The 13741-nt window shown below is 42.4% G+C and overlaps 2 protein-coding genes across 3 annotated transcripts; one reads left to right on the plus strand and one right to left on the minus strand.

Moving 5' to 3' along the window:
* Nucleotides 1-2124: 2124 nt before the first annotated feature.
* On the minus strand, nt 2125-4894 carry LOC103632783 (uncharacterized). Of its 2 annotated transcripts, none has more exons than XR_004851512.1 (2): nt 4589-4894; nt 2125-2796 (listed from the first exon to the last, which is right to left on the minus strand). XR_004851512.1 is itself a non-coding variant. In XM_023300580.2 (2 exons), the coding sequence occupies exons 1-2, from the start codon at nt 4688-4690 to the stop codon at nt 2320-2322; spliced, it is 552 nt and encodes a 183-aa protein (XP_023156348.1). In that variant the 5' UTR covers nt 4691-4854; the 3' UTR covers nt 2125-2319. The 2 variants fall into 2 exon arrangements, 1 of the variants encoding a protein (XP_023156348.1); XM_023300580.2 differs by having other exon boundaries at nt 2125-2769; nt 4589-4854.
* On the plus strand, nt 4888-12551 carry LOC100273014 (queuine tRNA-ribosyltransferase). The gene is made up of 16 exons (NM_001147464.3): nt 4888-5132; nt 6472-6543; nt 7811-7904; nt 8389-8567; nt 8824-8874; nt 9629-9685; nt 9797-9917; nt 10132-10198; nt 10298-10339; nt 10578-10683; nt 10870-10980; nt 11401-11472; nt 11561-11662; nt 11759-11805; nt 11901-11928; nt 12079-12551. The coding sequence occupies exons 2-16, from the start codon at nt 6526-6528 to the stop codon at nt 12169-12171; spliced, it is 1188 nt and encodes a 395-aa protein (NP_001140936.2). The 5' UTR covers nt 4888-5132; nt 6472-6525; the 3' UTR covers nt 12172-12551.
* Nucleotides 12552-13741: the final 1190 nt, after the last annotated feature.

Consider the following 13741-nt stretch of genomic DNA (forward strand, 5'->3'; position numbering starts at 1 on the left):
TGAAAATAAAAACCAGTGGGAAACTGCTGAGATACCTGAATGGTTTAGTCCAGGGGATTTTATTCTATATTGAAAAACTTCCTGGTCCTTTGGGAGAGGATGCGCTTTAAAAAATACAAAATGTTTTACAAAACAACCCTGCATAAAATATTGTTGTTTCTGCAAAATATCCTGAGCTCCACATATTCCATGCATTATATCTGATTTCCCCATTTCGTGGGTGAAGGTGGGCTGCTGAGTACGTTTGTACTCACCCTTGCTTATTTGTTGTTTTTCAGAAAAAGGAGATCGGGTAAGAATTACGACTATTCCCCACCTTGCATGTGGCTGTTGGACCGCTGATTTGCTTCGCTGCGTATATCGGGCTGCTTCAGCCCCACTCTGATGATATGTCCCGAGTTGTGGACCAACTTTTAAAGTTAATTGCCACCTTTATAGGTTTGTCTCGTTTAAGCAGATCTGAAATCATCTGATGTATAAATGTGTTTACTAGCCTCGTGGGACTGGTAATTGTATCACATTTGAGTCCCAGAGGATCTGGGGCACTTCAAATTGCCCTAAGCAGTTCTCTCAACATCCATCCTCTTTGGTCTAGTCCTCACAGCTATCCATCGGGTCCCATTTCTTCTTACATCCCGGCCTGCCGGGGCCAATCCGCCTAGGTGCTCCGTTCTTGACACCGCCGCCTCCTTCCTGACGTCGCCTGACCCTGACACCACAACTGGCGAGCTTGACGAACCAGCGAGCCCTGGCTCTCAGTTGGAGACATCATCTGACCCCGCCTCTTTCTTGTTGTCCCACCCTTCGAGGAGATCGATATTTGACAACGTACACACGACTTGATTCGGTCAGGAAGAACTTAGTTGTATGTTTGCTTCTCTACTTTGAACTTGTATGTTATATCCATAGATATTGAACTTGAATTTTATGCAACTATAGTTTTTACCGTCTTGCTTGATTTTGTAATGTGTTTTTTGGCCCCCATGAATTTTGGTCCTGCGTCCGCCACTGGTTAGCCCCAAATTTCTGGAGTAGGAGGTATAGGTTCGAGTGCTCACTCTACACTATTATATAATTATTGTTTATTCCTAAACATTAAGATACATGTGGTCTGATGTTAGCTGCGTGGGCAAAGTCGGGTGCTGGATAGGTGTTGTGGTCCACAGGAAGCGTTGGGCATAGGACCCACAAGGCACAACCCCGAGGCGGGTGTCAGCGCGGAGGGTAAAGCCGTGGTAGCACCAGATATCCACATTAAATTATTAATAGAGTATATAGATATATATAGAATAGATTTCTGAACATAGTATTGGTATAGTGCCATATTCTACGTTACCGGAATAAAATGCGAAAAAAACTCTAATTCTTATGATATGTTTGATTTGTGGCTAACTATGTCATACTTTGACTAAGATTAGTCGTTCGAATTGAAGTTAGTCAGATGGAATTGGTGGTCTTCTACGAAGTTAGTCAGATGGAACTGGTGGTCTTCTACGTTCACCTTGCTTCAAGCTGAAGCTGGGAGAGGGGCAGAGAGAGAGAGGGAGGGCCGGTCGGGCGGATGGATGTTGTTGCTCTGCTGCAGCCTGCGCTGCCTGCGGTGGCTCCTTTGGCGGCGTACTTCGACACTGGCTGCTGAGCGTAACCGCGCGGGGCGCCGGTTGCCGGCCGCCGGCCGCTGGGGCTGACACAGTCGCGTCGCATTTGAGCGAAGCTAGGAGGGGCGACCGGGCGTGGGGGAGAGCCGGAGAGGTGCTGCTGTGCCGCCAGTCTGCGCTGCCGGTCGCCGCAGCTGCCGCTTTCGGTGCGAGCGACGGACGGACGGGAGCACGGAGCATCGGAAAATATCGATTGTTTCTGCCTTTCTGTTAATGGCAACGACGGTTGCGTAGGTTAGCAATGGTGCAAGCGTGTAATCCAGCTTCTTGGACCTTTAGATTCTGATACAATCCTAGAGCATTTTTGGTAGGGCTTTAGCTTTTATAAAAACGGCTTTGGCTTTAGCTTTGACTCTGTTTTCTCTGTGTGAGCAGCTTTTTCAGGAGAGCTAAAACTATTATAAAGAACCATTTGGCAAGATAGCTTCTATGCTGTTTTGCAAAATAGAACTTGTACGTTGCCTAATTACTTTTCAGACATTTTTTTTGCACAGCATGAACAGACAAGTACAGAAATATGCAAAGGTCACGTATCAGTCACGGATCAAGAAAAGAAAAATCCTGCAATGGAAAATATACGACTCTATGGAAAATATAGGACCACACCATGGAGATTATTACACGTCTCTAACTGGAAAAATCTATTCTAATACACCTACGATCATGCCCTTGGTATGCAGTGATTGGCCATGAATATGCTATCAGGGACTTCAGCCAGACAAGCTAGTAAGGTAATTGGAATCGCTGAAGGCCTGTTCGCCGATGAAGCCGTGAAGGGGATCACATGCGTACCAGCCGAAGATGGGGATCGACAGGTCCCTGCGTCTGCGGTCATCGCCGGCGCGAGGGAGACTTCACCCGTCGGAGATGCGGCTCTGGACGACATCGCCGGAACCTGTGGTGCAATGCCTCGGCCGTGACTGCTAGGTGTCGGCACGAGGAAGCTTGAACGGAAGGGCGCTGCTACTCGCCGAGACCCGAGAGGACTGTGCCGCGAACCCTCCACGCCCGCCGCCGCTATCTCCCACGACGAAGGTCTCTGGTCGCTCTCCTTCGACGCCGGGGTCGCTGCCGTGCGCAGCCATCGATGGAGCTTGTCTTCTCCGTGCGCCTGTACGTGAGAATGGGAACAAGGCGACTGTGTGTTCGCAACAGAAGAAAAGAAAGATTGTGTTCATATCTGATTGATTTTGGTGGGTGGGATTATGTGCAAAAATAACATAATCTGAAACCCATAATATGGAGAGATTATAATCTGAAACAAACTGGGTCCAAGTCAATTTTTTTTGACTTCACCATTTCAATACAAAAGAGAGAAGTGTTTTTTAAACAAAAGTCATTTCCTAAAATACTGTTTGGTACAACTTATGCGAAAAAAAGTGAAGCCAGCCCTTCCAATAAGGTCTTTCCAATAAGATCCTTAAGAGATATTTGTTTAGGATTATATAATCTAGACATATTATAATTTTAAACAAACACCAATTTAGTTACATATTTAGCTTTTAAATACCTTATCAGCTTGCGCAATTTAGAAAATCGTTAATGCTAAATGTGTAACTAATGTGCGAGAAAGCTCGCTTGCACGCTTGTACCTAAGACTTGCTTTGTATAACACTCATTACCAATGGAGACAATTTCTTTGAAGCCAATATAAAAAATTTGAATCCTAGATTAACTAGGGGTGGGCACTTTTTTACCATAAACCGAACCGAATTTTTGGTTTTCTCGGTAGTTCGGTTCGGTTTCAGTTTTTGTATATAAGAAGTTCGTTTTTCGGTATCGTAATCGGTTTTCACCGTATACCGAACCGAAATAACAAAAAAACCGAATACCAAACTTTATCAATTCTCATATTTGACTATTAGATTATGTGAACTAAATGTGTGATACAATTAAATTATTATTCACTTATTTGTATGTGATGTATGATATATCTCTAAATATTTGTGCCTATATAATTTTTATTTTTTAAAATTATGTGTAATCTATCATGTAAACTTGCTGTATGTATTGCCTTGAGTATAAGTTTGGTATTCGGTTTTTACCGAAAAACCGAAGTAAAAAACCGAAACCGAATTTCTCAGTTTTTCATTTTCTAGAAAACCGATCGGTTTCTAATGTATGAAGAACCAAAGTTTTTTAAAACCGAAAAACCGAACCGAAGTTTAGAAAAAAAAAACTGAATGCCCAGCCCTAAGATTAACCATCAGAAAGCTTGTTATGGCTCATGTGCCATTAGACAACATTTTTTTTGGCCTTAGCACCACTGCCGTTAACTTTGTTAGTCAAAGTTGTCGTTATAGATGGAGACAGAGTTAGCATTTATCTCAAATATTGATTTATCTATGAGTAATATTCACCGAGTAAAAATAGACATGCACCCAATAGAAAAATAAGCCCAACAACTAAGCCTAACTCTCTAAACCCTTTTAAGCATTTATCCACCCAACCTAGGTAGCTAGCCACCAGCCGCGCCGTCCACCCCATCCAAGTGCCACTTTGTTTTTGTTGTTTTGCATGGTTAAACAATGTTTTTTTGTTAGATATTAGATTTTTTTGTGATATATTGTTATTAGGTGTCGTGTAGTTGTTAATATTCTATAAAATATAATATAATCATATTTTCTATTGAAGATAGGGATCTATTGAGACCTAATACTTGAAGAGGATGGGCATAAGATGAATCCTATATCTATGATGAGTATAAGTATGAGAATAAAGATAGATATAACTTCATGAGGATGGATATAATTGTCTAAACCCAGCGAGAAATTTCATATTAAGGATTAGTTTGTGAGCTAAAATACCTGAGGGATTGGAGGGAGAAAATCACTTTCTTATTTAAAATTGAATAAGAAGAAATTTTTTGCCCCTATAATTCGTCTGATTTTGTGAGTTCCAAACTAGCCTTTAACATTTCTAACACTTACCGTGATTTTGGGTTTGCTGTACACGGTCCAAGCGCAGACTCCTCTCCCAGGCCGCCGCACAGACTCTCTCCCACGCCGCCCTCCATCAACGGTGGCCTCCATCCAACGCCGTCGCAGCGCTTGCTCGCCCCGCTCTGCCAGGCCCCTGCACTCGCGCGTCACGCTTCCTCAGCGTTGCCACAGATCTCGCTCTGCCTAGCGCGCTCAACCCGCTGTGGGCACCTCGGCCGCCGGTGCACGTAGGGGCGGAGGGCCCAGTATTGCCTGGACAATACCTTGGGCCGGCCCACTAAAAGATTAGAGAATAGGGTTTACATGTGACCGTGTCTCCGTAAGCGCCGTCTGTCCGTCCGACCGTCCCCGCGTCGGCGCGTCCCGCACACCGCGCTCCCGCTCGGCCGCTCCTGCCTGCGCGCTGCAGCAGCTCGGCTGCTCGCGGTCGCTTGTCCCGTGCGCCCGGCGGCCGGCTGCTTGCCCCGCCGACCTATTCGGCTGCTTCCTGCTTGAGTGCTTGTCCCATCCGGCGGCCCGGCTGCTTCTGCTTGTGAGTTTGTCCCGCGCTTGCACGGCTGCTTGTCCCGCTCTGCACTTGATTTCCACCGCGATAAAGGTGTTCTATGAACCACCTGCAGAACTACTGAAGGACTCAGAGGTTCTGGGCAAGCATGTTTGTTGCGTTGGGTGCTTGTGCATTTGTTCTGATTCCAGTAGAATATTTCCTATTCGGATTAGCTGCTGGGAAGCTTCTGGAGCGCGTACGATCACTTGATTTTCAAAACGATCAAAGTTTAATTTGTTCTCTAAGTTTGATGTGGATAAGCTTGCTCGACTCGCGGATATATATCCTGATGATTTTTCTTTTAATGATTGCAAGACTATAAAAGATTAGATAAGAACTTTTATTATTCATGTACGAAGAATTGAAGAGTACAAAGCTTATTGTGATCTTGCTACAAATTGTTTTAAACTATGTCATAATTTTTTTTAAACTGTGTCATAATTTTTTTTCTTCGTTGCGTCAGCAACACTTAAATTTTTTGGCGTCCTCCGCCACTGTGCACGGCCGGCACTTTCTAGGTGCAGTGTTGGCCCTCCCTCTCCCACATCCGATTGAAGCTTCAAGTGCAAGCTGGTTAATAGGGGTAAAAACGGTGCTGTACTAAGGTTAGACTGTTAAATAAATAACAGTGAGTTAATCTAGCGAGAAACATTTAGCTATTGATAATTAAAAGTATTTTAGCTATTGACAATGTAGGAGCATCTGCAAGTGACTCTTCATTTTTACCTCTCTATTTAACTTTCTATTTCTTTTTTCATAAAGATTACATTTTATATGTAGCATTTCACTCCAACATGCCATATATCTAGTTTCGCTAGTTAGAGTGGCTAGCCAAATTTGACTAGTTAGGGGATCAATTTGAAAAGTTAGATAGATTGACGGGTTAGATGATTAATCTGTTGAAAAGTTGTTTTGCTGTTGAGTATTTAAAATTTAAATTAACAAATCATTTAGCTAGTCTATTGAAGATGCTATAAACGAGCGGCAATGTACCGGTCGACCCAAATAAGCAAATTTGCCCAGCTCCGGGCCCAACTGAGTCCAAACGTCCAAGTGGACGCGAACCACTCTTCTGAACCCTAAACCCTCGCGCTTTCGCCTCCCATACCGCCGAAACTGACAACCCATGACCACCTCGCTTCCCCTCCTTCCTCGTCCTCTTTGGTTGGACTGAGGTGTGGATTCATCCATCGCTGGTGAGGACGCCGGGCTTGTTTTTGTTGTTTTTTCCCTTTCTCTTTTCGTTTATCGATTTTGTGGGTCTTCAAATTCAATGTATTGTTTATTGGATTGGCGCTTCAGTTTGTGGCGGGTTTATTTTCAGGTTCGCTTAGTATCAATCCAGGCTCTGATTTGGTGGCTGAAGCTCTGTTTCTCCATGGCGCTTCGTTTCGAGGTGAGTCGATGCTTCTGTTTGTGTGTTTTATTTTGACTTTTGAGTGTGTGTTCGATTCGCTCAGATGAGAAGATAACCTTGCTGTCCCATTGTCGCGGCTTCCCCCAAGCTGATTGGTCGAAGTTCGTTAGTGTCATGTTGCTAAAGCGAATAAGCTTCGTTGATAAGCCGTTGGTGGAATATCTGATTCTGTATTGGTAGATATTTATTTATTTCTTATTCATACTAGCTTCTGCTTCTACAGAGTCGCGGTTAAGCTAATAATGTTTTGTAGTAAGGTTGCATGATCCTAGGATAGACACGTGTTGTTCAGAAATCTTCTCTGCTCTTTTCTTTTTAGAGAACTAGAATTGTTTCCCCATGTATATAGTTGATTGTTGCACATACTGAAAAAAGGAAACTCAGTGTCAGGAGGCATAAGTAGGATGTGGGGAAGACATAAACTAAGGCAAACCTTACTCACAAATGCAGTGAGGCTTTTAATCCGCAAATGCACATACTGTAGGGAATAATTTAAAGTTCAGTATTCTTACACTTCAGTATTTTATTATTTCAGAAGTGAAGTTTTAGTGGTCCATATCACAGGAAAAGGATAAACAATAAAAAGTCAGAGTAGTGTGCCACATATAAATGCCACATGGCACATGCTTTCAGAGTGGCATGGTATATATGAGCTGGTGTCAGTGGCTGTCCCCAATAATCTAGCCCTAAGCGAGCTGATGTTTGATTCTCGCGTACGTTAGAGGGGAGAGAAAACAGATAAAACCATCTCCATACCTATACCCATACCCATATTCAAACAACAATCTACAAACAATACAATCTACAGTGCAAAACACTGCAAAAGGTGTTTTTTTGTGAACATATGGGTGAACTACTTTACATTGCACATATATGGTCACTAAAAACACCGTTTTGCATCGTTTTATATTATAGATTACACTGTTTATAGAGTGTAGTTTGAATATGGGTATGAGTATAGGTAAGCTGCTGGAGATGGTCTAAAGAAAGGAGCCGGCGACGGAAGAGGAGATATTCTGCCACACAATCTAGTGCCATTTATGGGACCCGCCCTCTCTAGCCTGCATTTTTTTCATGCTGTGGCCTTCACGCTAGGCTGTTGGAGACTTGAAGAGCTCATATTTTTTCTCTTGTCTAGCTCATCATCTTCGGTGGATAAAATTCTGTGAAATGTCTGATTGAACCTGCTTGAACTAACCCCTTATAATTGTGAATACGATGTGAAAGCATTCCTATTTGCTTGCAGATATTAGGAAGATTCAATCGCGCCCGCGCAGCTCGCTTAACTCTTCCCCACTTTACTTGTCAAACACCACTTTTTATGCCTGTTGGAACTCAAGGTTTGTTTTTTTTTCATATGCAAGTTCCGTCTTCCACTTTTACTTGTACTATATGCATATTTGTGCTACATAAGATTTGAAATAGATAGTTTTAATGTATGTACTTGTTACTACTAATTTCAACTTGAAATTAGTCATCACCATTTTGTATGCATGTCCCATGATGTTCAACATTGTAGTATCCCTGTCTTTATGACTCTTATGTACAGTATTTCCTTACTTGAAAGAATAAAAGGCTTTGACTATGATTTAGTATTCCCAATTAATAAAGATTGTCTGTACTTCATTCTTTTTCCTGGAGCAGTTTGCAGCCTTTTCTCGCTCTTCTCTTCTAGTCTATGAACTATCATAGCTGCCAAAGTGTTTTCCTTCTCATTCCGATAGTTTACTATGCTTAAGAGATTTTAGCTGTGCAACCTGTTCAACTTTGTATAATTGTGTACATATTTCAAGTATCTCAGTGTTTTTTCCTCTTTTAATTTAGGTACAATAAAAGGGTTAACCACTGACCAGTTAGAGGAGATAGGTTGCCAGATTATACTTGGAAACACCTACCATCTTGAATTACGTCCAGGGTCTCAACTTATTGATGATTTGGGTGGCCTGCACAAATTTATGAATTGGAAAAGGGCATTGCTGACTGACTCTGGTGGTTTCCAAATGGTTGCTCCAAATCTTTGTTTTCTTAACACAATTACTGTTGTGATAGACCATTTGAGCATGCAGAACTGCTGTTGGATTCAAACTTTGATTTTCGTCATATTTTTAGTACACAACTTGTTGAAGCCCTTTCTCCACACAAAAGCATCAGCATTCATCTTGCATATATAATATGATTATCTTTTTCTAAAGGTATTCTGTTCTTCTGAACTGTAGTTCTGCTGTTGTATTTCTGACTTGTTTGGAAATTTTCTTTTAGGTTTCGTTGCTGCATTTGGCTGATATTACTGAGGAAGGAGTTACGTTTCAGGTTCATTCTTGTGGTCATTTGTAATGTGATGTTTCTAGTATGATCTGTGTTGACAGTTTTTTGAGTGGAAACATGTGCGAAAGAGCCTCTAGCTGAGTTAGTTAGGTGGTTTGAGTAGCACTCCTCAGGTTTTGAGTTCGACTCGTTCTCACATGGGCTACGGTGTCGCCGTGTATGGGTAGGATAGGGGTTCCGGGTTTTCTCGATCTGTCTGAGAAGGTTCTTCTTAAAAATGCTCGGGAGTTGTCTTACCCCATGCAGTTCGAGTGGAAACCTGTGGTCCTTGACAATCTGGCCACATCTTGTACATAAAACTGCTCCCCTTAATTGAAAGGCAGGGCTCTTGCCATGTTCGTTAAAAAAAACGATCGGTGTTGACAAAAACCCAAATTTGTTACCAAATATTCTATGGTAAAATATTTGTCTAGTTTTGGAAGTTGGGGGTGGATGATGTTTCGTTTTGGAGTTCAAGAGGAAGGGGCGGGGGTTCAAAATGGACTGCACTCTAGAAGATTAAGAAATAAGCTTTGCATGTTGGATCCTTGATAAGATGTATATTTAGTTGATGCATGTCGAGATATAGAATTGGGGTTTTGTGCCTTTTTTGTAGTTTTCCCTTATTTATGGAAGGGATTTTTCTTGCATTTGCTAACTTGGTCCTTCCTCTAGATAAAATTCTAACGCTGAAGTTAACTCTTCTTTTTTCCTCTCTGTACCTCTCTAATTTTATTGCTCTTTCATGCCCAATCTGTAGTCACCTGTTGATGGGAAGCCCATGCTCTTGACACCTGAGGAATCTATTCATATTCAGGTCCGACCTTTTCTAGGCAGCAGTCAACTTATAGAATTAGGTTTCTTATCACAATTTTATTTATATATCTTGCCAGATCTGCACCTTCATATATATTGAAAATGAATGCAGAACAATATTGGAGCTGATATCATCATGGCACTTGATGATGTTGTAAAGACCACAATTACTGGCCCGAGGATAAAAGAAGCTATGTATCGCACCATTCGTTGGATTGACAGGTGCATAGCTGGTAAGATCATTAACCTGGCTAACCGAACAATTGAGTTATCCAGCATGAAGTGGGGGTCAAGTGGAACTTGAATTGTTTCACTTATTGCCTTAATATGAGATACATTTAATTATCTTACCAAAAGAACATTTTAAAAAAAGATAGTAATGTACTATCTAGTGCTATGCATGGTTTATTAAAGTGCGTGTCTGTTCCGTTCAATGTTCAAATGTAGCTCACAAGAAACCTGATGTCCAGAATTTATTTGGGATTGTGCAAGGAGGATTGGATCCTGTTCTTAGGCGAGTTCATCTAGCTTATTATATGTATTACATTTATCCTTTTCCCAGGTAATGAATTAGATTTAAAACTTACCGACCAATACTTTTTTTTAACTCCAGAGATATCTGTGTTAGGAGCTTGGTTGAGCGGAATCTTCCTGGGTATGTCATGAACTAAATTTTCACAACCGAGTTTGATGGACATAATTTATTCCCATGCCACTGGCACCTAGTAACATATTTTAGAATTATACTGCACTCACTATTTTTTATTTTGGCTTCCCTATTATTGCCAGTACCTATGACATACTTTCAGACGCGTCCTTGTTCTAGATGTATTATTTGTTCTATTTGCATCTATTATAGTGGCTCACATTTATATATATATTTTTGTTGCTAGATATGCAATTGGTGGTCTTGCTGGTGGCGAAGACAAGGATTCATTTTGGCGTGTTGTTGCCCAATGCACTGCTGGATTGCCTGAAAATAAACCACGATATGTCATGGTATAGTCAAGTTTGAATTACTTAATTCATTTTCTGCTTGTACAAAAGGTCATATTCCTTGGTGTAATTATCTCTTTTTGCAAATGGAGTTACCAAGGCGGCAAGGCCCACGACGTAACATTGTTAGTGGAAGTGATCATGTTAATTTAATTCTTTGGTTGACTTCACTGTTATGCTAATATGCAGGGTGTTGGCTATCCACTTGATATTGTAGTATGCAGTGCTTTAGGTGCAGATATGTATGACTGTGTTTATCCAACACGGACTGCTCGTTTTGGGACTGCACTTGTGCCTGAGGTATAGTCCATTTGACAAATATATTCAATTTGACCTTGATTGTGTGCTTAGGGGGTGTTTGGATCCCACGTGCTAAACTTTAGGGTTTAGGGTTTATGTTTCAACTTTAGCACCCCTTGTGCTAATGGGTGCTAAAGTTTAGCACTTCATTTCTATTATCTTTTAACACCTTTTAGCACTTGTGTTTGAATCTCTAATTGCTAAAGTTTACTAATAGTGTAGTGTTAAACTTTAGCACCGTGGATCCAAACATGCCCTTATTCAAACACATCACAGTCGAACATTTTTGTTGTTGTCATTTATACCCTTTTCTGTTCTGTGTCAGCTTTAAACGATGGCCTCATTTTGAGCATCTACTATTTTCAGTTTCCTTCTGAGCTTCAGTACGACACCAACTTTTCTTATGTATTTTATCCTTAGGGTGTCCTAAAGTTGAAACATAATTCAATGGCGACTGATGAACGGCCAATTGATCATACGTGTTCATGCATGGTAAGGATTCAACTTCACTGGGAACAAAGTGTTCAAGTAATATGACAATATTCCTTGTTCGTGTTATATGCCACGGCCATCTTGCCAGGTCTGCAAAAAATATACGCGCGCCTACTTACATTGCCTGGTCACAAAAGATGCTATGGGTTCTCAGCTGCTGTCATATCATAACTTATCATTTATGATGCGGGTATGCTATTTTTTGTTTTTGCTATGCGTTATTCTATTTTTGAACTTTTTAAGTTTTTTAAAGCACTGTCCGTGATCGTTTACCTACCAATTTCAGTTAAGTAGAGACCTCCACATGTCTATTCTTGAAGGACGATTTCCAGAGTATGCTCTTATCAAACCCAAATTTGTCTGAACTGCTACTGAAAATTTGCATGGGGGGGAAAATGACATGATTTTTATTTTGTGCCATCCTGTAGATTCGTGCGAGGATTCTTGAGGGTGCAGGTCTGTGCTGCTTCTTTTGTCGTATCGTACACGTTCTGTCAGTCATGTTCCTAGAGAAACAGACTTGAATTGAAAAATTAGCCTGGATTACTTCGCCGAAACTACAGAAACTTGACTATGATATCTTACTGCTTGAACGATGCTATGCAGTTTCCAACGGGAGACGTTCCGCAGTGGGTTCGCAACGCGATGGAGGTCGCTGGCATTGACATATCCGAGTGCTGTGCTTCCACCAATGTCTGACACCAAGCGTATAGGGGCCACCTTTAACTGTACCGGTTGACTGCAAATGGAGTTGTGCCGAGTTAAGACTCTTCGGCAAGCAAAAGACGACGACAGGCTTTCACAAAGAAGTTTTTTTCCGTCATACATGTAGGGTCTCACACGGATTCAGCATAGGATTTTCCAATAGTATGCTGAAGCTTGGCGACAGGTTTTGTTAGTGTTTTGTGTTGTGTTTGGAAACCGCAGAGGTATGCTATGCTATTCTTCTGGGGTCTAGGTTATGCTTCGTCTTAATCACTGGATGTGATTTTTAGTGGTACGGTCAGATCAAAGGAAGGTGTACCCAACTCTGACGAATATTTTTTGTTATAACGAAAAGAATGTTATAGTCCTTGCAATGATCTGAACCTGACTGGCTGACTGGGTCTGCAGCATGCAGCAGCTGGAACAGTCCAGTCCCGGCGTGCTGCTGCTGCCTCTCCCTATGACAATTGACAAGCGAGAGCAAGAAGTCCAGCCGCTTGGTGCCGGTCCGTGGCGACGAGGAGCGCTTGCGGTGGACAAGCGCGACTGACCTGACCCTAAGCTTGCAGGTAAAAAAAGGTCATCCACACCACACGCGCGCCGGTGGTCCATTGGCACTCGTGAATTTTCCCTCGTCTGAGAAAAGTGGTGATCCGCTGGTCCTTGTGAATCTAGGTGCCCATACAGATGCATTGCAAGTCTGTGGCCAAGAATCAATCTTGAATGGATGAGGACCATCGTCAGATCGGCCGGAGAAGACGTGTTTGTACACGAGCCACGATCCCACGAACCTAGCCCCGCGTGCACAAACCTGCCGACTGCCGTACGATTGGCATCCTACTGTACGCCGTATACTTTTACGGTATAGTATGCAAAAGCAATTAGATCTGTTCAAATGTCGGGTTGGATCAAGATCGAGTCGTAGACCATTTATCATGGCTTGTATCCGATCCGTATCGGGTTGGCCCATGCTTCCCTATTTGATGTGTCGGGTCGGATTTGTTTCGGATTGGGTCGGATTTTGGATCAAAAATCACGATCCGTACCCGAACCGTGAATTATTGCGGGTCAAAAATTATGGCCCGTACCCGTCTGTTGCATTGGTCGGGTCGGGCCAGGTTTTTTTTCGGGCGGGTCAGATCGGGTTGGTCGTGTCGGGTGGCTCATGATCAGGTCTAACAGCAATGATCAGGATCTCCACTGGGCCAGGCCGGGCTGTGTCAGCACACTAGGCCTAAGGTGCCCTGGGCAATGTCCCCCCTAATACTCCCCTAATTCTATAGGGTTGTTAATTTTTAGCTAATTCTCATATAAATGATAAAAATGCTTCTAACAGTCCTCTAATCTAATTTGGTCCTCCCTAATCTTACATCCTAGCTTCACCCCTATGCGTCCCCAGGCTCGGGCGGTCAGGTCGGTATAGGCCCCACAACCAACCTATGCCTTGGCTGGGCCAAAAGCTGGTTCATAGGTTGAGCCAACGAGCCTACCTAAGCTCTATGGAAAGTATTACATAGCCATCGGTGTTGCTAAGATGGATCACTATTATTTCTTTTCTGTCGGG

This window comes from Zea mays, chromosome 7, assembly GCF_902167145.1.
Source record: "Zea mays cultivar B73 chromosome 7, Zm-B73-REFERENCE-NAM-5.0, whole genome shotgun sequence".
Classification (NCBI taxonomy): Eukaryota; Viridiplantae; Streptophyta; class Magnoliopsida; order Poales; family Poaceae; genus Zea; species Zea mays.